At 40.5% G+C, this 26,710-nt stretch overlaps 1 protein-coding gene across 2 annotated transcripts in view; it reads left to right on the forward strand.

The window, feature by feature from the left end:
* BTBD7 (BTB domain containing 7) overlaps positions 1 to 26,710 on the forward strand; it is a 76,887-nt gene that overhangs the window by 12,276 nt on the left and 37,901 nt on the right. Inside the window, exons 2-3 of one of the 2 annotated variants that reach the window (XM_053376295.1) lie at positions 16,871 to 17,059; positions 22,640 to 23,719. In XM_053376295.1, the coding sequence (XP_053232270.1) occupies positions 16,978 to 17,059; positions 22,640 to 23,719 (1,162 nt within the window). In that variant the 5' untranslated portion in view covers positions 16,871 to 16,977. The remainder of the gene's footprint in view (positions 1 to 16,870; positions 17,060 to 22,639; positions 23,720 to 26,710) is intronic. The other variant, XM_053376304.1, reaches the window with a different exon arrangement.

Consider the following 26,710-nt stretch of genomic DNA (forward strand, 5'->3'; position numbering starts at 1 on the left):
TGGGTTCGGTCAGTCAGCCAGTTACAAATCCACTGAGTGGTAGCATATTCAAGACCGCATTTTACCAGCTTCTTTACAAGAATATCATGGGGCACCTTGTCAAATGCCTTGCTGAAATCAAGGTAGGCTACATCCACTGCGTTCCCTTCATCTACCAGGCTTGTAATTCTGTCAAAAAACGAGATCAGGTTAGTTTGACATGACTTATTTTTCAGAAATCCATGCTGACTATTGGTGATCACAGCATTCCTTTCTAGGTGCTCACAGACTGTTTGCTTAATGATCTGCTCCAGAATCTTCCCTGGTATTGATGTCAGACTGACTGGGCGGTAATTATTTGGGTCCTCTCTTTTCCCCTTTTTGAAAATAGGGACAACATTTGCCCTCCTCCAGTCTGCCGGGACTTCGCCTGTTCTCCAGGAATTCTCAAAGATGACTGCCAGTGGTTCTGAGATCACATCTGCCAGTTCTTTTAATACTCTTGGATGCAGTTCATCTGGCCCTGGAGACTTGAATACATCTAGACTAGCCAAGTATTCTTGTACTATCTCCTTAGTTATTCTGGGCTGTGTTTCCTCTGCTGAATCATTTGCTCCAAATTCTTCAGGTCGGGCATTGTTTTCTTTATCGGAGAAGACTGAGGCAAAGAAGGCATTGAGGAGTTCAGCCCTTTCTGTGTCCCCTGTTTGCATTTCACCATCTTCTCCTCTGAGTGACCCCACTGTTTCTTTGTTCTTCCTTTTGCTACGAACATACCCATAAAAGCCTTTTTTGTTGCTTTTAACCTCTCTAGCAAGCCTGAGTTCATTCTGTGCTTTAGCTTTTCTGACTTTGTGTCTACACGTGCTGGCTATTTGTTTGAATTCCTCTTTGGTGGTTTCCCCCCTTTTCCATTTTTTGTAGACATCCTTTTTTAATCTTAACTCAGTTAAAAGTTCTTTAGATAGCCACCCTGGCTTCTTTAGGCACCTTCCATGTTTCCGTCTCATTGGTATTGCCTGAAGTTGTGCTTTTACTATCTCCCTCTTAACAAACTCCCAGCCATCATGAACCAGTTCCTGTCTTGTTAAGAAAACCTACTGATCCGTTTCCAATAACACATTACATTGCTCATTTTTTAATCATTTGCAGCTAGCTGTCCTGCAGCCATCTCGGGCATGGAGCGTTGTTAGTTCCTTTTCTCTGCTTGTGGCTTAAATACTTTGGTATGTTGGTTTTTTCTTGATTGGTTGTGTTCAGTTGTGATGGCTGCTGAAAAGCAGCCACATGTGTGCTCAAAGACAGATTTTCCAGCACAGAATATGTGATGGTAGAATTGGAAGAGTGAAGGCAACAGGATGGGAAATAAGAAAAACTTCAATCATTTGACTACTAAAACTGTCACAATTTTTTAAAAAATTGAAAAATTCCTCCCGCTGTCAAGTATGAATAGTCTTAAACATCATGTATGTTAGAGAAGAGGAATCAGATTCTGACATTTGTGAGAAGTGTCTAGTGCCATAGGTTGCATTTCTACAAAATGGGCACAGCTATGTCTGCTGACATGAGCTTACTTTAATCAGTAGGCCAGTTTACCCTAATATGGCTGCAATATTGCTGAGTTGGCTTTGGTCTCTTTGCTAGTCATATGGCATGGTCGCTTCCCATTCCTGCTTTCCCACTCCCCACTGCAGTTCCTACTGACAGCTGCTGAAACATCCCATCTTTGAGAAGAGTTTAGTCACCATTATGGTAATCTACATCTTGTAATCTACATCTGTCTTTTCCTAAATGAATCATGACTGAATATTTAGCAATATGCATACCTGGGAGTAAACACCATTAAATTCAGTGGGATTTGCTTCTGAGTAGACATGTGTAGAATTGTGCTGCAAATGCTTTAGAATCTGACCCTTGCAAGATCTTTTGTGAGTGTCACAGGACTTTGTCACTACAGTCCTCGGAGCTGACAGAACTATAATTTTCAGAACTGGCGGAACTCCTCCAGCCATTCTGTTTTTGACTTTCGGAAAACATCAGTACTTATAAGTGTCGGCATTAAACCTAATATACTAAGGGTCTGGAGTTGGTTTCCTTGCTTTAAAACCCTTTAAAGAGAATGCAGACAGACAGAATGAGATGTCTTTGTCAAAACAGTCTAGTCTCTCAACTATGTGCTTCTAAAACAATTCTGACAGATTGTTGTAGAACTGTACAGTGTTTGATCGTAATTTGCCATGTTTAGTTAATGGGCTGGGAATCCTTAATGTGTCTAGGGATCTTATCTGTTGAGTTTGTTCCTTCAAAGTGCCCTTTATTTGTCTATAAAGTTGCATATTTGTACTGAGAATTATTTTTCAAAGTGACAGGGTCTGAGCTAGTATGCTGAGCTCATACCAAGACAAAACAAAATGAGACATTTGGTATGCTAACAGAAAATGTCCTATTTGTTAAGTTTTTCCTCACTATTTCATTATGAAAATAGCTACTAGATTGCTCTTTGAACTTGGATAAATGCAATATTAAGACAAGATTACTGAGCACCTTCTTACTGTTTCCGTGTCAGTTATAAGCACCTACAATGTACGTGGTGCTTTAAGTAACATGAGCAAAAGACAGGTCCTGCCTCAGCGGCTTAATCCAGATTTTTTGAGTGTGGGAAACAGCAGGGGAAGGGAAAATCAAGGCAAAGATAGGAATGCAATTATGTGTAACCCTCTCTACTTTCAGGTACAAAACTATACCCAGTTAGACCCCTTTGCTAGACCAGTGTCTGAAGCAATAATGGGTTGCATGAGGACCAACAAACTGAAGCTGAATCTTGGCAATATGGAGGCATTGTAGACTGGTGGTTCCCATGTCTAAGAATTAGGTACAAGATCTGTTCTCAATTGGGTTGAATTCCCCCTGAAAGATGAGGTCCATAGTCTCATGGTGCTCCTGGATTCCACCTTGTCGCTTGAGATCCAGGTGTCTTCAGTGGGGTGGAGAGTTTCTTTCTATTTGTGACTAGTTCACCTGCTACAGCTATTCCTAGACCGGGAAAGGGTGGCCATTGTGATCCACGCTTTAGTAACTTTCCGTTCGAATTATTGCAATTTGCTGTACTTTGGGCTGCCCTTGAAGACTGTTTGGAAGTTGCCCCTACTGCAAAATGCAGCTGTGAGAGACCATAAAACGTTGCCCCTTCGACGTTTTCACTGGCTACCAATTCAGTGTTTTAGTTTTGACTTGCATAGCTCTAAACAGGCTGTGCCCACTTACCTAAGAAAACACCTCTCTCCATGCCAGCAACTTGTTACCTTGGATCTGGTGAGGAGGCCTTGCTGGTAGTGCCATCCTTGTGGGAAGCTCAAAGAGCTATAGGTCATCATTAGGCCTTCTCAGCTAGAGCATGCAATCTGAAAATCTGCCCCCCTCTGCCAGCCTTAATGTATGCCTGGATTACAGAAATATGATAACTTACCAGTTCTGGTGGCTATGGATGAAGGACAAGATATAAAAATAAAATGAAACAGAATAAACTAAAATAGAATTAAATGTCCAGCCAGAAGTTCACTGGCTTTTTCTGCCCATCTGTTTAACCTATAGGTTAAATAGCCTTTGGCCTGGCAACTTTCTGGCGCTTAAATCAATAAATTGTTCCAAATGAGCGATATTTTTTTTATACTTACAGTTTCAGCTTAGTTTAATAGCACATCTCAGTAAGGCAAGCGAGGAGAAGAAAAGAGAAAACAAAGTGGTGTTCTGAGTTTCTCATCTCTAGCATCAGTGCAGCTAGGATTAACATACCTATGAGGAAGTACCTTTAAAGTCAAGAAGATGAACTTTCAAACCATCACAGTCCCTGAGGAGCCCATTTGAGTATCTTGGGAACTGGAAGTTGCTGTTATGTGTCACATTGTGCAGCCCACGCTCCATACATAATACGTTTGTAAAAGATGTGTTTTTTAAGGTGAAATACCGATCTCCAGATCTCATGAACCTGACATTTAATAGGCCTTTATGCAATCTCTGTAGCTGTAAAGGACTAATGTGATGGCATCCAGAAAATGACTAGCAAAGGGAGTCAAATAAACCATGGAGTCCCAAAGGATCCATATTGGGACCTGAATTATTTAAGTTATTTATAAATGAACTGGAATCAGGGGTGAGCAGTGAGGCAGCCAAGTTTGCAGATGTTACCAAATTTTTCAGGATTAATAATAATAATAATTTCATTTTTATACTACTTTATATTTTTAGGGGTGGGGGGGAATCTCACAGCAGTTTACAACCTTCATTACAATATCAAATAAAACAATCTAGAATCAAACATTACAGAAGAAAGTCACATATAAAGTACAGGAAATGATGGGGATGCTTTCCTGAACCCCGCGTATATTGGCGGAGCACATGTAAGCCTGCCCTCCCCCATTACCTTCCCATTTCCACCACTTCCAGGTTGCAGCAATACGCACGTGCACAGGCGCACATGCTCTGAACACGCATGAAATGGTTGTTGCCTGTATACATTTGCTACAGTATTTTAGGAAACTAAAATTTTCACTTAAGGTTTCAAAATAAAACATTACAAAGGAGGTCAAGTGCAGAATGCACATTTAAAACAGCGTAATTAGCAAGAGAATACAATATTACCTTAAGCAAGTAGTTTCTTAATAAACATAATGTGTTGCTGTTGCTGCCAGTCCTGCCAATGGTGGTTTCACGGTGGGCAGGGCTGTGGTCGCTCAGGTCCAATGACCTCGGTCTTCACTAAGAGACAGCCAAGATGGTGTAACACAAAACAGACTGTAAAGAGCTCTAAAAGGATCTCTACACAGTGGTTGAATGGGCAACGGAATAACAAATGAGATTAAATGCAAGTGTGAAGTGATATACATTAGGCCAAGAAATCTTAACTTCACATGTCCTGAGGGGGCTTAAACTGATTGTGAGAAAAGGCTAAAAGAGGCTATGGTTTTTGTAGTGAGACTGATTTGCACTCCTTTAACCTCTGTGGAGGAAAGAAGCTGTTACTCCAGCTTGTGACGACAGATCTTGGGGTCAACCAGTAAAATCAGTTTAGGGCAGATGAAAGAACACATAATTAATGTACAGAATGCACTTGCAGAACATGTGGTAGCTTTGAAAAAAGGATTAGAAAAAGAACAGTGTAAGATAGGCTTAATGGTAGCTGTTAGCCATGCTAGCTAAATAAAACTACAGTCATACCTCATGTTACGTTTGCTTCAGGTTGAGCGTTTTCAGGTTGCGTCCCACGGCGACCCAGAAGTACTGGAAAGGATTACTTCCGGGGTTCACCGCATGCGCAGACGCGCAAAATGATGTTGTGCGCATGCACAGAATCAGCGAATCACAACCCGCAGACGCGGGTTGTGTTCTGCTCATGTTGCGAACGAGCCTCCAGAACGGATCCCGTTCGCAACCAGAGGTACCACTGTACCATGTTCAGAGCCTTCGAATTGTAGAGTTGGAAGGGACCCTGAGCATCATCTAGTCCAACCTCCCTGCAATGCAGGAATATGCAGTTGTCCCATATAGGGATCGAACCTGCAACCTTGGCATTATCAGCAGCACACTCTAACGAACTGAGCTCTCCAGGCTCAAGTTTGTTTTGGTGATAAAGTGTTGCTGGGAGCCACAGGAGAGAGTGATCGCCTTTATCCTTACACTTGTGAACTCCCAGAACCTTTGGAAAATGAATGTTGGATGAGATTGATCTTGCTCTTTCTTCCATCAATGCCAGCCTATAAACCTCATGGAATATAGTTGCCTGGTTCCAACTTGCAAGACAGCACAATTCCTAATCTGCCACACCTTTCAAAATGTCCCCTCATGTCTAGTCTTGTGAGTTGTATCCAGCGTTAGTCAAACTCAGAGTAGACCCACTGAAATTAATGTACTTAAGTTAGCCATACCTATTAATTTTAATGGGTCCACTCTGAATTTGACCAGTGTTGAATGCACCCCTGAGAATATTTGTCTCACAACATTTGCAGAATCACAATTACTGTGCTGTGTTGTTGTGACCCACATTTTTGGAAATCCTGAACCTTGACTGTTTATAGTCTTTTTTCAAGTACGACTTGTAAATCAATTTCCACCTTGCTGTTTCTAAAGGGGTCTCCTTGTCAGCTTGAGAAATATTGCTTTGCAGTGATAGAATGCACAAAGTGGTCAGTTTCTAGGTGTTTATTCTGAAGAGTTTAGCTCCCAAGCCTAAATTCATTGGCTAGGCAAGGAAGACAGTTGAGATGACTTTGTATTTGAGCTGTTCAAGTATACAGCTGTGCTTCTTACATGGACTAGGAATTGTTTTCATTTCACAGGATGGAAGAAAACTAGAGTAGGAAAGTGACTTGAACACTCTGAGAAGCTAAGCAGAACTGGGAAGCTTAGCTGGTGATCAAGTGTCCACACTGTTCAATTGAAACAAAGTTTATCTATTTAAAGATCACAGTAGCACTGCAAAAGACAAGCCAGATAATCCTCTGCAAATGGTAGAAATGTCTCTTATTTCCCACTGGTGACCAGTGGTCTGTAAAGAGCCATATGCACAGACTTCAGTGGATTAGCCACAAATCAGTCAAAATCAGCTATGCTTACTGTTTCTAACTTTACCATCAAAAAAGTGGGACATAAAGGGCTTTAATTTTGGTTGCATCAGTTCTGGAATTTTGAGATTTGGAAGGAAATATTTTGTGAACTATGCCATCACAATATTAATGTGAAGCATATAGTTTTACTTAAATGGAAAGCAGATCCATTTGTATGCTAATTCATAAATCATTTTCATTTGAGGTTTATTTTCCCAAGTATATTTTTTCCTTCAAGCTAAGGTTCATTTCAGAATTACAGGGAGGGCCACCTGATGCAAATTGAAAGATATAATTTCCTCTTGGTGGACCAAGAAATTAAACAAACATCCCGAGTTGAATTATCAATGGGTAAAATTACTCTTTGGCTGCAATTCTATGCACCTTATTTATATGTAAGCCCCATGCAACTCAGTGGAGCTTAAGTAGACATGTAGAAGATGGAACTGCTAAGTAATTCGTTTTTCTTGATCAGTGAATTCCTTTAGTTTCTTATAACATTGATTGTAAATATAGTTTCCTTTTTAAAGTGGTGTGTTGGACATTGGTTCCGCAGTCATGGGTACTTGAGTACTGAATCACTTACTAGTAAATAACAATGATGTCATTTGTTGTCATACAGGCTTTTAAAACTAGGCCAAGATTATCTTTGATAGCTGATGAGCAATTCAAATGCAACAAAACACTGTGGTGCATGTGTAGGGAACCTCTGGACTTCCAGACATTCTTGAGCTACATCTTCTCAGGACATTGACCATTCTTAAACAACAGATATAAATGTCCAACCTATAGAAAATGAGTATGGGGAAATCATATAACGTATACCATTACAGGGTCAATGTGCTAGGTAATGTGTAAACTGTGGCGTTTTAAACTCTTAAAAACATGATTTCTCATCTCAGCACATTTGCAGCTTCACAGTATTGAATTAGCATTTGGTAATTCTTGCAACCCCTTTTTGGTGCAAGTGATAAACTTTGAAAGGAGCTCCCCCCCTCCCCCCATGCTTACCATGCTTCTATATTATATCATACATGGTTTTTCAATTTCTGTGTGTATATTTATCTTTGAAAGCCACTTTGTGTCCATCTTGGTAGTAAGCGGTAGATAAATAGATAAATAATTATAAAAAGGAAATAATAGTCTTATAAGCTTAAAATGCTAAGTGAGTAACCAACTCTAGACTTGCACATTCCGTGAATCCTGCATTCTGGTTGCAGGAGTTTGTTATGTGGTTAGAGAATAAATAAAGGCAAACTATGATCTGATTGCCAGTTTTGCAGTGTGTTCACATATGTTGTGAGCCATGCAGTTTCTGTAAAAGTTAAAATTTGTGAAGGAATCTTTAGTTTAAGCAATCTTCAAACATAGTTAAAATTAACTACAAGAGGCCAGTGTCTATGGATATCCAGGAAACACTGCATGAACACTATCACTCTGCCAAGGATTCCATGTGTTTCGTTCCAGAAATGCAACTTGAAGAAATGTAGTATCTGAATGGAACTCTGCTCCATATTGTCTAGTAAAGACAATGGGGGGGTGGGAATAGAGAACTGGGTTGTAAATAGGATCCCCTGTCTTTAAGTGTTAATGGGTAATAAAAAATGATATTTGGAGGGCTGAAAAGTGAAAGATCACATAATGGAGATAAATGCAAGAATGCATTGGCACCCACATACAGGATTTGCATAGGACAAATTTCAGGAACATTTAGATTTTTAAGCAGAGAAATGGCACCCTCTACTTAAGGAAACTTGGGTTGTATACTGTAGGCATTGTGTGACATGAAATAGTAGAAAAGGTACTAAGAGTCATTTCATTGACTTTTTAGTAGTGTGTACAGAGGGTGTGTCTGTGTGTTGCCTCACTCTAGCATTAATGAAGTGTTAAAATTGTTTGGGAATGGGTTCGTTTAAGAAATATTTACCCATTGTACTGCTGTTTGTCAACCCAGTTATAAATTGGTGTGTTTATGCTAAAGATGTTTCTGCTAAAGAAGCATAGATGGAGTGCCATAGAAATACAGATGGGGTGCTACAGAAATAAATATTGACTCAGTGAAACTAAAATTCCTTTGCATAGATCTTATATACCATGTACAGACTTAATGACATTTAATCTTTGAGACAGATAATTTTCTCTGACATGGAAAGTTGGCAGAGCACATGTAGTCATGCATGTAATTGGAACAAAGTTATAAAAGGTAAAGATGCCTTTTGGCTGGTCTTGCAAGGAAGAAGAGGTTGGTGCTGTTTTATCTTATAGAAAAAATAAGAAATCACTGTCTCTTCAATCACACTAATAATTCACTTAGTTCATGCATTTTCTAACTTTAAAGAATTAAAGTGGATGCCAGAAAATAAAAATTCACATAGTTGAGTAGACTTGAGGCACATTAGCCCCTAGTATTCTTATTCACTCCAGTGTATGTCATGCCCTAGCTTCTACTTTGCTTCCAGAAATGTGAATCTTGTAAATGTCAGCTGAGCTTTAGTGGAATGGAGGGACAAGAAATTTTCTGAGACTGCAGAAATGGTTTGAGTTCCAAGGAGGAATGAATGCACCTGATTATTCCCCAAGCTTCTTATCCACTTCTTATCCAGCTTTTTCTAGTTTAGTCAAACTAGAAAAATACAATCTTTCACTTTGTTTACACTGATCTTGGTTTTACTCATCTTATTGAATGTACTATACAGGCAGTATTCAACAAAAGTTTAACAAAAAAAGCTTATCTGGCAACCGTAAATTGCATCCATATCCTCACTAGACAGCACTAATTCAGGGCTTTAAAATCAGTTAGTTTTTTACTTGGAAAAATGTGGGCTAGGAAAGATGTGAGGCACTTGGCTCTCCAGAAGGTGCTTGCAACATTGGTGAATATTAAAAGATAATTTTAGATTGTTACCCTGCTGCATTTGGCCATACATTCAAATATACCATCTCTGGGCAATCTTGAAATATCTAGGCAGCTGGAAAAACAGATCTTGATTTATTATAAGCAGTTGAGGGTCAAATTATTCCCTCCACTAGATAAACTGAACAGAATTTGGAGTGTGAAGGCACAAATCAATTCCCAACTTAAGTGAGGACAGAGACTAGTGGCATCAGTTCAAAACAAACCACTATAAGCTAAAGTTATACCACAGTAGCCATCAGCCTTTTGGGAACATGTGTCTCAGGTCTATCGTACGAGAGTGTGAACAGCAAGAACATAAGAAAAGCCCTGCTGGATCAGTCCAGTGACCCATCTTGTCCAGCATCCTGTTCTCACAGTGGCCAACCAGATGCCTCTGGGAATCCCCCAAGCATAACAGCATTCTGCCCACCTGTGATTCCCAGCAACTAGTATTTAGAGGCACACTGCCTCTGATATTGGAGGTAAAGCATAATCATTGTGATGACGAGGAGTTCTTGATTTCCTTGTCCTTGAGTTTTGGCTAATCCTCTCTTAAAGGCATCCAAGTTGGTGGCCATCTACAATACACTTACAGCTTTTTTCTCCAAGCTCTGAACCATGGAGGAAGCAAGAATGGTAGATCTGAACCTTGTCCTAGGGTCTTGTCCTATTGGGCTTTACCCTACTGTGACACCCCTGTATTGGCCAATTTGTGTTGTGTTATATGTACACAGCAACAAGCAAAGCCGTGTATGTGTATGGGAAAATGTAGGGTTTGCAGAGCTATTATAATGGATATAGTCTGCTAGAAGAACACAGTGCTTGTTTTTTTGTTTTGTAATTTCTCAAAACAAGTTAATAACAGGAAAAAGTTTTGCAATTTACGATCTAGTGTAGTGCATCTGGATTACTTTTCCCTCTCTCCCTTTTTGACTCTCACATTATTATAACATTAAAAGCCAATCTGTCTAAATAACATTAGTTCACACATTAACAGGCTTTGCATACTCTGAAGATTTGGCTGTTTCATTATTCTTCTGAGAATACCCATTTTTGGAAGAAACAGAAGTTTGAAGTATTTGGCTGCACAATATTCATTTTTTGTTTTGCACCTTGTCATTTAATCACTTTGAAGTCCTAGTGGAAAATAGTATGAAAATGCTGGTGTTGATAGGAAACTTGTATACAAAAGCATGGCTGTTACCCAAAGCCCAGTTGTACACAGAGCTTTTGTTAGGCTGGGGACTCCTGGCTATAAGCCCAGATGCCTCAGATTATTGCCAGTTGCCTTAGACATTCTAAAGTTATGGAATGGTGGGAACCTGAGATGTTTGCTGTATTGCAGACCTAGGTGCTGACATATTACAGTTTGTCTTTCTTATTTAAATTCATCTTCCCCAAATAGAGATTTCTACTGTTTTGCATGCAACTTATATTTTTTTAAGTACCACACTGAAAAGCTGTTAAAAATTTGTGAGAGAGTAATTTGCATATTTATTGTGGCACGAATCATGTACATTTGTTATGTGCTGAGTATTGTATTTGTTTGGGAGGAATTGGCACTTCCTCATGTTTCAGTTAGCAGTACAAGTGAGCTAAAATGTTGGGTATATAACCATCATCTTAGAAATCAATGGAAAGGTACTAGCTGTGGTTTTATATTCTTCCCCAAACTGAAGAACGGAAGGAGGATAACTTTTAAACATGGATGCTAGGGCTCAAGAAATATTTCAGATTCCTTGGCTTCAGTACTCCTTGGAATTTTTTTTTATGCTGCCGGCATTATACTGCACATAGAATTGAGTAAATGGTCAAAATTCCTGGGTGCTGCTGTTGCATTTCCAGATGATCAAGCACATTTCATTTTTCCAGTGTTGATGTGTGATAAATGATAACTTTGGAGCAGGGATTTTGGAACTGGGGCTGAAGGCAACTTTACAGTTAGGCAGATGCAATTTTTGGTGTTTATCTCCATTTATAGTACTGTATGTCAAAAGCTGGGTTACACAAATTCTGGCTGGCCTTAATAGTTGAGCCAAGATGCTCATCTTGAACCTAAGCCTCACTGTGTTCAATGGGGCTTACTCCCAAATAAATGGCCATTAGCTTCCTGCCTTAGCTTAGTCCATGAACTGAGGGAGGGCAGCATGAGCTTGTGTTCCTGCTGGCCAACCAAGGGTATTGCAGAGGGAAAGGCAGGCTCTTGTTTGAGGGGTGGTAAGCTGCTGCCTCCAAAATGGCCAGCACAATCCACATCTCTAACTTCAAGCTGGGGAGGGACGCAGATCGTCTTTGTTGTATTGAGCCCCCGCCAAAAAACCTCAGTGTAACAGTATGGGTGATTCCTGCTTGGTCTGCAGCTTCGATATAGAAAGGGCGGCTGTATCCTCTTGTCACCCTTATCATGTCGTGGGGTGACAGAGGGGAAAGTGAATCCCTAGTCAAGAGAGCGCCTAAGCTGTGTGTCTGGCGAGTTTCTCTGAAGAATTGCTCACCACATTAGTAGGTAGCCACTTTAAGGCAAGCTTTCTGTGTATTGTTATAGCACTGCTATATAACATCAGGGACTGGTTAGTGAATAACTTTGGCCATGGACATATTTTCCTAATTGCCACAGGAATCGTAGCTATTGCTAATGTGACAGTGACGAATTCACTCTGGTATATTAACATTGTTTAGTGTCTGGGCTAGATGGACCTTGATCTCGCAAGGCAGTTATCAGTGTGTTTTTTCACAGGTCTTTTATCACCATTGAAATAACTGTGCAAGGGGGGAGGGGATCAGCTCATCCGGCACACATAAGAGGTCCTTGTAAGAAGAACATTGAGTTGAGTAACCTTTCACCTTTGCTCCTTTTTAAAGTATTCAGACTGTAGCGGTGATAATGCTAACTGACTGTGTTGATTTCTTCCATCCAGAGAAGGGACAAGAGCATAGTTGAGTCATTAGCTTGGGAGTTTTTCTCAAACTAACCATGTTTAATCGGGGAACTCCTATTCTTTATTTAGCAAGAGAGAAAAAACCCTATCTTTTCAAAATGGCAAAAGGAATTTCCACCTGTATGAAATGGAGGTTACAACAGTGACTTTAGTTGTAAGTTAAAACTAAACGCTAGTTAAAACTAAAACTAAACATCTTTTGTACGTCTCCATGCCAACTGATGCTATAGCCTCCCATGTATTCGCAGAGCCTGGCAGGGGTGGTTCAATACATATTTCTGCCTACAATGGAGCAGTAAATGATGTCCTCAAGGTGCATAGTACCTCCAGTCAAGGTGCATAGTGCCCAACCAAGGCTGGTCAAGCTACTTTGGCATTTCAGGTAAAAAATATCCGAGAAGCACCTCTCTTTCTGGCAGTAAAAATAGATTAAATAATGCCCTTTCATGACACCCAAAATCAGCAGCCTGAGGCAAGATTCTCATTCTACCTAATGGGAGGTCTGGCTGTGAGCTGCCTTACCAGGACTTGAGCTCTGAGATCAGTTGCTGGAGGTAGGATGAAGGATTGAGGGTGAGTCTAAAGTCCAACAGGCATAAAGTACTGATCTTATTGACTAGGAAATGGGCAGAAGCCAATGCACCTAGTATTTATACTCACACTAGCCATGTCAGAGCTTTTGTACTGCATGCTAGCCTCAGCAGCCGTTGTTATGTACCTGCATTGCCTTCTGAGCCTGAAGAGAGTTCTTAGGCCCGAATGTGTACACAGCTTTAAATAACTGGTCTGACTACATCTGAGGTCATGAGGTTTCCTGCAGACGCAGTAGCCATAGAAATAACTTGGGTAGTTGGCAGTACAGGAACAGGGGCAAGATGTAAACAGATGTGACCTGCCCCTGGAATTTAGGGTTTTTAAATGACAAGTGAAAGGATAAAAATAAGGTACTTTATGGCTCATGCTGAAAAGAGGGTATTAGTTAAGTGTGTGAAATAGCTCAGTGGTGCAACACACGCTGCGCCTGCACAAGGTCTCAACTTCAGACCCTGGCATCTGCAGTTAAAAGTATCAGCTAATTGGAAAGACCTCCTCTTGAGACCCTGGAGAGTTGCTGTCAGTCAGAGTAGAGAATACTTGGCTAGGTGGACAAATAGACTGTCCTGATATAAGGCAGCTTCCAATATTATTACTTCCTGTCTGTTTGTGGTGTTGCATCAGAAGCAAACCCTCATGGTGGAGCCATAAAAATGAAAATTGCACAATGCCAAGACTCAGTTCTAAACCTGCCCTAGCAAAGAAGTATGTTTTTATTTGTTATTCAAAAAGATCAAAGAAAAAGAATATTCATAAAATAGTATTATATAAATTATCTGTACATGAGACAATACTGCACTTAATCTAAAAAAAATTTATGTATTAGATACTGAACTGACCCTATTTATAACTGATAAGTATCAGTTGTGTAAATTGAGGTGTATATGTTAAGATATTTTGTATTGCACTCTTGTCAGTCATTTAGAGTGAAAGAGTAAATGAAAATCTGCTATAAAAGCAAAGTTTCATGTTTCAAAACGTCTCCTAACAATTTACTGTATATGCATTTGTTTGTTCTTGCCCTTCGTTATTCCAGTAAAATACAAAGAAGTTGTCTTCTATCTGCCTTCCTTCTCTTACTTTTAAGTTTACAAGCTTAGACATATAACCCATTTCCTAAACTCTGGAGAGCCAGGAATTTATTGACAGCGTAGGGAATTTTTCCACTTTCCATCTTTGCTGATGTTACTGTTTCTTGGTTGTCTTTTGAAATTAGTCTTTTGCAGTATCCGGATACTGTTGCAAAAGCGTCTCTGTGGAGCTCTGACAAAGGATGTTCTTTATTTCTGTTAGTGCAGGCTCCCAAAATATTTTAATTATTGCGCATTCCCAATCATGTGAAAGTTTTACATTTCCAACACCGGTTGCTTATTGCTGGGTGTTTTTTGCACATGCTAGTTGGGCCAAGTTCCAGCGAATCATAATCTTATAGAAAGTTCCCTTGAGATTCATGCAGAACTGTTAATTTGTAAAAGGAATGGTTTCATTTCAGCCAAATGTACCCCACAGATAAGAAAAAAAGATTGGCCCCTGTGGTTGTGGAGGCATAATGCACTGCTTATGATGCAGTATGGTATGTTGCAATTTGAGAAAGGTAAAACATGTTTTTCTGGAACAAGTCCATTTGATCTTGTCCCCTTCACAGCATTGCTGACCATGGTCCATTTTAATTAAACCTAAGTAGATGGCTGTAACTGTTTTTCTTTGCAGACAGGACCCAACAAAAAGTGGTGACCCTTTGTCAAAGAGAGTTCCTACTTGCCCATGTGCATGGCTTGGGTTACTGGGGTCATGTGGCCAGAGCAGCACAGTATCTCAAGATCTGTCTGCTATTTTACTCACTCTCACACACCCAGTTTTTTGTTAGACTCAAAAGCGCTACAGGGAAGGGAGTGCCTCCCTTGCTTCACATACAAGATCCTACATGCAGCACATCTCATTTTGTAGGTTTACATATCACAACTCAGTTACATTGACTTACAACCACACGCATCTCTACTCTTTATTTTATTTCTGAAAATACTTCTGTACTGCTTTTCATGTGGTTTACCAAAGCAGCATACAGGTTGATCAACAATGTTAGGTTAAAACAAAACAGAATATACCAAATAAGTTGCATAAGCGCAATACAGTGGTGCCTCGCAAGACGAAATTAATTCGTTCTGCAAGTTTTTTCTTCTTGCGAGTTTTTCGTCTTGCGAAGCACGGTTTCCCATAGGAATGCATTGAAAATCAATTAATGCGTTCCTATGGAGACCGCCTTCAGACCAGGTCCGGGGACAGTCTGTCCCCGGACCTCTTCTGAAGGCTGGCGGGGGGGGAGGACTTTTCTCCCCACCGCCAGCCTTCAGAACAGCCTTCTGAAGGCTGGCGGTGGGAAGAAAAGCCCTTCTCCCGCCACCAGCCTTCAGAAGAGTTCCCGCAGGGCTGCCTAGGCTGCGGATAGCAGCCTGCTGCCCGGCGCGAGGGGCAGACATCTGCAGCTTGGGGAGCCCTGCAGGAGTTCCCCGCAGGTCTCTCCAAGCTGCGGATAGGGGTAGCAGGCTGCTATCCGCAGCTGCGGATCAAAGCCTAGGAGCTGCTGCCCCCTATAGAGCAGATTACAGTAGTCCAATATTTGTCCCAAAGGTGTATATTTTTAGGACCCATCTTATTTATATGGGTGCAAGTTGTTTTTAATGGTTTTTAATGTTGAAACCTGCCCTTGACCTTGGGGTGAAGGGCGGGTGATAGACAGACAGACAGATAGATAGATAGATTTTCAACAGCACTTTTTGTGTGCTCATGAGTTGCATAAAACCACTATACCTGCACATCTGAAACATTTATAGGAAGTGATTTTTTCTCAGATGTCATTAAGAATATAAAAATGTACATCTAAACAAGAATTAAAGCTGGGATAGCATCATCAGAGGCGCAGGAGGGCCTGAGTTGAACAGATAACTTGGTATTAGATGACGGCATATTTTCAGCACAAGGAAAGTGTGCAGTAAGAACTGGTCTCTCATATACAGCACTTTATTGCCTTTATAACCCAACCAGTTAGAAACTCAGGTGTATATAAACTAGGCACCAAACAGCACCTTGAATCTAGGTTGTGGTTGCCCCAACAGAATATCTATTCACCAGGTGGTTGGATTAATGACCCTCGTGATCCCTTCCAGTGCTGCAATTCTATCATTCTGTGGTCTCAACTACATTGCTTGACTGCAGCTTTCTCTTACAACAATGTACTTGTCCCAGTATACAAGAAGGAGAAACACATACAGTGGAAATGGAAATGGTATTAACTGTGGAGTAAGGCAGAGGTTTTTAAACTGTGGTCGCTAACCTGGCACCCAGAAATCTCCATGTATTTGCAATTGGACCCACACCGGTAGCAAAAAGCACCTGGCTAATTTTGAACATGGAACCCAACTTTTCTCCAAGGTTCTTAAGGTCCTGCATGGCAATCCCGTGTTGGGTTAAGCTGACGGAAATAGTGGCTCACCTAAGGCCATCCATTGAGCTGGGAAATAGGATTGTCTTGAAAATGTCCATATTGGCTACCACAGATTTTGTATTTATTTAAACTGCTGTGGTTTAAATGTAATGTGTGAAAACATTCTAAACATTTTAAAGCTGCACTATTCCCCGCTGAATACAGTGGGATTTACTTCCATGCAAACATGCATAACATTGGGCTACCAATCTCTTAAACTGTAGCAGCACTGCTGATTTTGCTTTTGCATTCTAAATGTGTTTTTCTCACTCAGGCATTTGTCATAATGAATGTTCTCTTACTGAATTAAGTACAGTATTAAGTACAGCTGTGTACTTGGGAAGACAGCAGTGATTATGATTATTATTATTATTTTGTTCAGAAATGGAGGCAAAGAACCTACCTGAGCCATGTCTTGAAGTTTTATAATGGATTATGGAACTGTGTGCTGATGAGCCAGCAAGTGGAATGCCTGAGTGACTGAAGAAAATGGGTGCTAATGCTTCGAACTACCCTCATTCGTGTTCCCCAAGGGTAGGGGGAAATTCTCAGGCACAACAGACATTCATAGGTAAGTTTCTCCTGTCTTTAAGTTTTTATTTCCAGGGCATAGGTTTTCTTGTGATATCTGTAAAGAAAGAAAGAAAGAAAGAAAGAAAGAAAGAAAGAAAGAGAAAGACTAGCAAGTTATATAGATCTAAGATACTAGGATACTGTGAACTTTGTGGGTTCACACAATTTCCATTTATTACGTTTATGAGTCATTCTGTAACAATGTTCTCTGAGCAATGAGCAAATAAAAGGACTTAACAAAATCATAAATAGACTCAAGTAAACGCTAAAAGCCAACAACCAGGGCAGTACAATGTAACTCTAAGCATATCCACTGACATAAAAGCAAAATAACAGTCTTACAAGGTTAAAACATGCATCCAACCAGCAGAGTTTAAAATTCTTTTTGGCACTAAATTAAGGTTATTCAACCATCAAACATCAAAACCTCATCAAGACTGTGCAAAGTATTAGGCACTGAATTTTTTAAAATGTAGGGTTAGGGAGAGCATCCTGTGATTGGGGGGTGGGGCACAGTAGTGAAGATTCTCTGCTTGTGTAGCCAATCTCTAAATAGGATTAAGAGGCATTTGACAAAGGGCATTCATTGATGATGTTAGGTGTATATACATGCAGGTTTAATAGGTAAAAAACAGCACTTTGATTTGGCCCCATAACTCAATCTGGAGGCAACCAAGGTGAAAAAGAACTGGTCTAATATGTTCATAATTGGTAACTACCATGGCAAAATGTGTTTTTATCTGCTTTGGATGTACTTTTTAATTATAACATTTGGAATACTTACCTTGAATTGAATGCATTGTAGTACTTATTCAAACTCCCTGGATGGCAAAATCAAAAAAGTGTCCATACAAGGTGACAATGGTCTCAATGTCAAGAGAGCATGCCTAGCCTCTCCCAGACTCCCTCACTAGCTCCTCCTCTCAGGTGCAGCAGGAAGGTGTATGGAAGTTTTCACATCTCTTTTAAACCAGCCACACTTGTTGTGATGTCTGAAGCCTGACAAATCCATTGGCCTTCTTAACTACGGTTAGCCGAAACACGCCAGCTTCAAGACATGGGTTATGCAGCTATCTTGTTGCAACTAACCATAGTAAACACCAAGCACAGTTTAGAATGTGGCCGTAATGCTAAGCTGTGGCTAATTAAAATCAGAAGTAAAAATTCCCAGTCTCCTTAAGGCTATGCCAAAGGAGAACATGGGATGCATGAGACAAAGGCTTATGCATGTAACAATAATCCAGTGCATATTGTTATGTCAAAACTGGATCCGTGTTGTTGTTTTTTACCTCGTTCCTTGTTTCTTCTGTGAATCTAGTTTTCATCTTGCCCTTCTACCAGTTTCAACAGTGTGTTAATGGTGCTGCCTCGACCTGATTTTCAGTTTCTCCCACAAGCAACCTTCTGCCCACATCCAAATATGCTGTGAGTCTCCTGTCTAGGGGCAGTAAATTCCCCTTGCACATGTGTCATCACTTGGATGGCATTGGATACAACAACAGATTTTTGATCCTAGAGCTATATCATTCTATTGTTGTAAGTTCCACATGCATGTTACATCTAGGCTCATAAGCAAGCAGCAGGGTGGGCTGGCGCAATCCCAAGTCCCACTGTAAGTAAAGTATATGTGCATTAGTAATAGGAGTGAACAAGGGTCACTTTAGCTTTATTGGGCAATCAGCTACCCCTTAAAATACAATTTGCTCGGCTGTGGCATGTGGAAGTTGTTCTAAAGTTCAAAGTGTTTTGCAAGTCAGTTTCTCATGGATAACATTTTTCTCTCGGCTGCCACAAAATAAAAGGCCAGATCAGATAAGGAGAACACACTTAACAAAAATGAGTTTCCACCCCCCAACACTGTGGGGCTGGAAGCTGGTAGGAGACTGCAGATTTCAGAATTAGAAACTAGGCTTCCTGCAAGTTTGGTGTTTGAACTCCATGATTTTGTCAGGTTTTGCCTCTGGCACAAACTTGGAATAAGTACACTATTAAAATAACGTCTCATTGTTAGCCCATCAGACTTAATAGCAAGATTGTTCTTGCTCAAGGTAAATCTTGGGTATTAATTAACCCTAAGTCCTTTGGAGGCTTCCCTTGAAGCCTCAATTACTACTTGAACATTTCCAACTTGCAGCAAGCCTGGTTTTTGTTCACTTTTCTCTGGAGCATTTTTTGAAAGTCATGTTAGATCTTTTTTGTTTGAACTGCCTTTTAGGATCCATGGTAAAATGGCCCCAGGTGTGTATAGCAGGGACAAGGCAGGGTTGGGCTTCTTTTTCAAGCTTTCCTTTAGAAAGTTACAACCAACTTGTGGAATTGAACAGGGAAGAGTCTGAATGCAAATCCATATTAAGAGGGTACTGAAAGTAATTATAATGAACTTGCAGAGTATCTTTAAAATGGATTTAAGGACAGTCCCAAAAGTATTGTTCTATGGAAATGTAAGAATTGTTGTTGAGTTGCTTTCTTGGCCCTTAATTAAAATAGAACAAGTATATCTATGTAGGATTTTATACGTAAGCAAAGCAGATTTGTTTCATGCCTTCTGTGAAACAATGAAACTGTTGCAACATAACATTATGTTGCCGAGATTCAGCACACCCTCCATCATAAAGCTTGCAGATTAGTGTAACCTAATCCTCTTTGTCACACAGCTGACCCATCCTCCTGGACCTCCCAGGTGGAAATGTTGATTTGTTATATGTTAATTTGTTCCCTGGCAGGGCATCCTCTAAACATGTTCTGTCCTGGACTCATCCATTTAAATGGTAATAGCTGCTGCAGGACAAACTTCAGGAGACTTGATTGCATATGATGTCATCCCTGACTTGCCTAGTCTTGATTGGCGTTTCACATGACCTCCCCCTAGCAATAATTATTGGTTCATTTTGTAGGGGTGGAGCAACAATTTTGTCACATCATCTACAGTTTGTTTTAAACAAAGTGTATCATGGGGGAGGGTGCTTTCTTTTTTGATCCCATGAGCCAAGCACCTTTTGGTTTGCTCCATATCTGAAATAGTTTAGAAAAATTAACGTTTTGGAACTTACAAGCTTATGTCTCCTGCTCAGTAGTATTATCCAATCCACCAGAGGAAGGATTTTGCCTAAGTGAGGGTTGTTTTTTATGTTGTTCCTAAGTACTTCAATCTAATATAATCTATTTATTTTAAAGAGTTCTTACTGACTAGTTATCAGTATTAGATTTCACCTATGTTGTTAACACAGTCATCTTAAGACTGCTTGATTATGCTCTTGGCTTCATGCCCAGATCAGCAAGAGAGCTCAGAAACTTGGTTAGATGAGACAGGGCCAGAGACCTTGCTTCTCATGCCTTCTGTTTTTGTTTTATGGCCTATCCAAGACACCATAAGGCAGTGGCAGCTAAGAAAAGTAGTATTTGCTAGTGGATTAAAACTCTGTGTTATACTTGGGCCAAGTATATGATACTTACGCAAAAGCACAAGAGCGTGAAAAGCAATATAAAAGTTGAATGAAACCTTTGCATGAGGAAGAGCATGGCATCAATTTAATAGATATAGATATAGTTACATAAATAGGCGTCAGTTTGCCTTGAGGTACAAACAGTTTAAGACAGAAGTGCTTTCTATGTCTGTGATGGGACTACAAACATTTCACATTGTTAGGTGCTACCTCCCTCGGCCAGTAAAGCGAGATGAGCGCCGCAACCCCAGAGTCGTCCACAACTGGATTTAACGTCAGGGGTCCCTTTACTTTTACCATAACATTCTTAAGAATGAGCCTCAGATTTTTAGATGCTAGGCTTACAGAAGATTATGTGCATAGAAGAAGGTTCTGAATTGGTCTGCAAGCTGATATCCTGACGGGGAGTCCAATTTGTCCCACAAAGTCATTTTCCTCAAACCACCTGCCCATCAGCTTACATCACCTGTGTCCTCATTTAAGCAAGAGGGCAGGTGAGAAGACAAAGGAGCCTGTACATGGCTTCTTTCTCTTCTCCCCACCAATGCTCTCTTAAAGGAGAAGCATGGAACTTCTACAAAGACCACTTTTGCCAAGTGTCTTAAGGCTCCTGTGTGAGTCTTCGCAGGCTCATGTGGAAGTGTGGGGATTGTCTTAAAGGCCTTTGCAAACTTGCTGTTTGAAGCAGTCTCCCTCCTTTTAAGCATTGCTTGAGTGATGTTAAAAGGAGGGGGGCACTGCTTCAAAGAGTGGTTTTGCAAAGGGCTTTCCAACAGCCCCACCCACACTTCTGTTTCAGGCTCCAGAGGCTCACATGGGACTGCAGAAGCTGTCTTCAATCCCTTTGCAGTCAGCAGAACAGCTTTGCAGCAGTTGCAGGTTCGCACGAGCCAGACAACCAGGGTGCATGGAAATCCCATGCAAGGGATATTGAGAGGTGGGCAGTGGTGCCCACCTGGCAGTTATGTACCACTATAATGGCATGTGATTGCCTGCTTGCCTGTCAAATTTGCCCTGCAAGGCCAATCCCAGTAATGATCTGTCTTGTGGAGCCACTTATCTCTGTGATAAATGATGCAAGCAGGATGCAGTTATCTTTAAAATAAATAAAAAAGGTATCCTTTGTAAGATATCTCACTGTACTGGCTTTCCAGAAGACCGTATATGACTAGCAAACATGGATAGTCCTCAGAAACAGGATAATGAACAGACATAAAATAGATAAAAATAGTGAAACCACAGGAAAGCAAGTGGGATTTTTCCACTTGGTCACATATTCCAGATAAATGATTATAGTTTCAGGCCAGTTCTCCTTTTTGTAGCTGATGTGAAAAGGAGGGAACTCAATCTTCTTGTTGTCTAAGGCATTGGTCTTTAACCGATCGGTTAGTACCCCTCTGACCGAAGACAGGACAACATTACCAGTGCTATTTTCTTTTTAAGAGAAGCAGAAAGAGGGGAGGGGGATCTGATGAGAGTGAAATGGGAACATTCAGTGTTTTAAAAAGTGTCTCTGTACTGCAGGTTCGGGCTAAGTGTTGGTCCTAGGTCTGACAAGTTGAAGACTGCCAACTTAAAATTATTCCTCTGCATGTTACTGGTTTTGAGTTCAGGGTTGTTGACTTGGTCCACTTTTTTTGCCCTACTTTGTGCCTTTATAGAAGGTTTTTGTTTTTATTGTTGTGTTTTGGCAATTTGTTATTGTAAGTCACTTAATACTATAGATCACTTAGAGGTGTGCAGTATAATTGTATAACTGCTAGCATTATTATTATTATTATTACTATTAGTTGTTGTTTATTTTATTTCTGTACCACTTTATATAACATAAATTCATAGCAACATAATTAACAGGAAACTAAAATATTGTCTTAAAGATTTCAGACTAAAGCATTACAAAGGAGGTTAGCTACAGAATGCACATTTAATGCAGCAAAGTTAACAAAAATTAACATTTCAAAAGAAAACATTACTTAAGGAAGTTAAATATAAAATGCACCTTTTAAAAGAGTACACTTAGCAAGAGAATAAAATATTATCTTAAGCATAGAACATGCTTGCTGCACACATTTAACTACCATGTGTTCCAGGGTTTTCCGTATTAGATCCACACACAGTTCTCCTTTTTGTTTCAGGAACATCCTCCTATTCTCATCAAGGCTATGGCTGTGAATCGAAACTGTATAGCCTTGACCATGGCCATGAGAAACCTCAAGACAAGAAAAAGAAAAGCTCTGGGCTTGCCACCCTCAAAAAGAAGTTTATTAAGCGCCGAAAGTCTAGCCGGTCTGCCGATCATGCCAAGCAGATGCGTGAGCTACTCTCAGGCTGGGATGTTAGAGATGTCAATGCGTTAGTGGAAGAGTATGAAGGAACATTAGCCTTAAAAGAGCTTTCTCTACAAGCTAGTTTGGCAAGACCAGAAGCCAGAACGTTGCAGAAAGACATGGCTGAACTGTATGAGTTCAAATACTGTACGGATGTTGATCTAATATTTCAAGAGACTTGCTTCCCTGTGCATCGTGCAATTTTGGCTGCAAGGTGCCCGTTTTTTAAGACCCTACTTTCTTCTTCACCAGAGTATGGTGCAGAGATTATAATGGATATCAACACAGCTGGCATAGACCTGCCCATGTTTTCTGCATTGTTACACTACTTGTACACAGGAGAATTTGGAATGGAGGACTCGAGATTTCAAAACGTTGACATCCTTATGCAGCTCAGTGAAGAATTTGGAACGCCAAATTCTTTAGATGTTGATATGCGAGGGCTGTTGGACTACATGTGTTACTATGATGTGGTTCTCAGCTTTTCATCTGACTCTGAACTGGTTGAAGCTTATGGTGGAAGTCAGAGCTGCTTAGATGAGGAGCTCAGAGCGCACAAAGCTATAATTTCATCACGGTCCCCGTTTTTTCGACATCTACTACAGCGGAGAATACGGACCGGTGAAGAAATCACAGATCGAACGCTAAGGACTCCAACAAGGATTATACTGGATGAATCTATCATACCAAAAAAATACGTGAGAGTGATTTTAAACTGTATGTACACAGATTTGGTGGACCTCTCTATTTTGCACAGCAGTCCCTCAGTGGGGAGTTTAAGCGAAGTTCAGGCTCTTGTAGCAGGAAAGCCAAACATGACAAGGGCTGAAGAAGCTATGGAACTTTACCACATTGCTCTCTTCCTGGAGTTCAATATGCTTGCGCAAGGTATGTAGTAATTTTATACCTCTCAGAACCTGTTGCCCTACTTGAATCTGAATGCAAATTTTAAGTTCGTCTCTTGTTGAGAGAGTTTTCTTGGCTGTAGTTTCCGCATATTGAAGGCTGTGCTTATAGCCATCTCACGCTAGCTAGGCAAAAATGTCTAAGGTTAAACTTCTGTGAGTGATGCTGTCAAAATTGGAATTATCAACTGATTAAAAGAATCTTAATTAAAGCTTGTATAATTAATTAACTAAGTTCATTCTTACTTGGAAGCAATTTGCTCTGTCTTTAATGGGATTTGCTCCCAGATAAATGTACATAGGATAGCAGCTTTAATATGTATAAAGTTGAAGAAAAACAATACTTCTATCAAAAAAGGATAATTTATTTGCATTTAGATCATGCATGCATGTGTCACAGCAGGCACCAACTTAAGAGCAATTTGTATATGTGTGTAAGAGAGAGGGTTATTATCTCTTACAAGATGGCACCAGGTTTTTAAAAGTAATTTCACAAATACGTTTTAATGGTGCCGGCTTCCTGGCTGGAGCTCTTCAACTGATAAAAAGACTAATCAACTAAACAATTCCTAATGTGTACACGACAGCCTCCAATGGAAGATGGGAAGCTACCTTGTACCAAATCAGCCTATTGGTCCATTTAACTCTATATTTTCTGCACTAACTGGCAGCAGCCCTGCAGGGTTTCGGGGAAGAGTTTTCCCAGCTCTATCTAGAGCAGGTGTCAGCAACCTAAGGCCCATGGGCCACAAGCAGCCCACAGGGGTCATTTAACCAGCCCACAAGCCACCTCAAACCGAGCCGCCCGCTCAACGAGTCTCGGCGCTAAACCAACGCACCATGAGGACTCACTTCCGCAGCGCCAGAAATCGCGTCTGCACATGTGCAGACGCCAGAAATCGTGCGCACACTCACATGCGCACGCAGTCTGGCCCATAGAGGGATCTCTGCTGGAGTGAACCAGCCCAGGCGTGGTAAACCTTGCCAACCCCTGATCTAGAGACACCAGGGATTAAACACAGGAAGTTCTGCATGCCTAGCATGTGATTTAGCAGCTCTTTGGAGGCACACTACCTCCAAAACAAACCCTAAGTATGTGTGCTTGGGAGTAAGCTGCACTGAACACAGTGGATTTGCTTCGAAGTAAATATGCATTGGATTGCACTCTAAAAAAAAAACCTACTTGTGCAAGGGCTTGCACATACCATGCTCTGTCAGTGTGGAAACAGCACTTCCTTTGACAGTTTTTGACATGTTCTTTCTAAATTACTTTACAGTGGTACCTCGCAAGACGAAATTAATTCGTTCTGCGAGTTTTTTCGTCTTGCGAATTTTTCGTCTTGTGAAGCACGGAACTGCACCTCTTCAAGCAATGTGCCCAGTTTTAAGAAAAAGGAAACAAATTCGCAAGACGTTTTCGTCTTGCGAAGCAAGCCCATAGGGAAATTCGTCTTGCGAAGCAACTCAAAAAACGAAAAACTCTTTCGTCTTGCGAGTTTTTCGTCTTACGAGGCATTTGTCTTGCGAGGTACCACTGTATTTCGAACAAGAAATAGGAGTCTGGAAACTCTTCTCCCCCCTCTTTTTACATGGGCTCAAGAAGTAGTGTTGGGTAAGATCAGGACTGACTTGTTTTTATTTTAAAAACATGAGCCCTTCACAGAAATCCTTGCATGTTTTTGAATATTATCTACCAACATGTCTGTAGATTCTCAGGAATGCAAATTCAATGTCAGTTATGATTCCCTTTCAAATTATCCAGATTATTAGAACATCAGAAAATTATAAGAACATCAGAAAACTTTTTAAGCTTGTGAGGGATTTCCCTGTTGAAAGTATACTGTTTAAAGAAATTTTATAGGCCAGTGGGGGAAAAATGAAGGTAATATTTGCTTTACAGCACTTGTGAATTGCAGTGTTAATTGCTGTTCCAGGGTTCTTGGGCTTAATCATGCTACAGCAGGTTCCCCATCAGGTTGGACAATGTTTTCAGAAGTGGACCTGCTGCTATAGCACAAGAGTGGCGTAGGAGGGGAATCTGTATTTTAGTTGGAGAGATTACAATGTTCATGCATGACTGTAGGGTTCTTTGTATAGAATGTTTGGATATTACTCTTGTCATGTAATGATTTAGATACACAACTCAGATTAGGAATTATGCCATACTCCAAGTATGTGCTTGTTATAGTTGACCAGTGCTCGGGAATTCAACCCAAAATATGTGAGCAACAACTCAAATCCTACTTGAAAGAGGGTGTTCTGTGGTGAGGGTGGATTGAGCAGCGGTGGTGGTGGTGGTGAAAAGCACTTTGTACAGTGGTACCTTGGGTTACAAACACTTTAGGTTACAAACGCTTCAGGTTACAGACTCCGCTAACCCGGAAGTAGTCCCTCGGGACTTTGCTTCAGGATGAGAACAGAAATCTTGCGGCGGCAGTGGGGGGCCCCATTAGCTAAAGCGGTACCTCAGGTTAAGAACAGTTTCAAGTTAAGAACAGACCTCCAGAACGAATTAAGTTCTTAACCAGAGGTATCACTGTAATGATCTATAAATGCTTAGTATATATATTAATGCAAAATATTAAATGCCTTGGGCAACTCACTTGAACATCATCATCATAATTCTTGTTTTTTAGTGGAAGCCAGGTCCACAAAGGCTTTTCAATGATAATTGTTAGTCTTTAAGGTGAAAGTATTGTTTGCTTCGGATACAACAGACCAACCCTTTGGAAATTTTACAGTAGGGAAGCATTTAGCCAAATATGGAACTTGTTACAGTGCTTTGGGAAAGGCCAATGGGAATAAAAATTATGTTTGAAATATGCAAGGGAGTTCTGTTTTTAATTTAAACATCTGCCACCCCCACCCCAATTTCATCATTTTGAGCACGTTTATGACTATCTACAGGGGGTGGAGCTTGTTTTGTTTTTAGCCTCCAGTTGGATGAGAAAAAGAATTTATGCAATAGAACAGG

Source organism: Podarcis raffonei, chromosome 1 (assembly GCF_027172205.1).
Source record: "Podarcis raffonei isolate rPodRaf1 chromosome 1, rPodRaf1.pri, whole genome shotgun sequence".
NCBI lineage: Eukaryota > Metazoa > Chordata > Lepidosauria > Squamata > Lacertidae > Podarcis > Podarcis raffonei.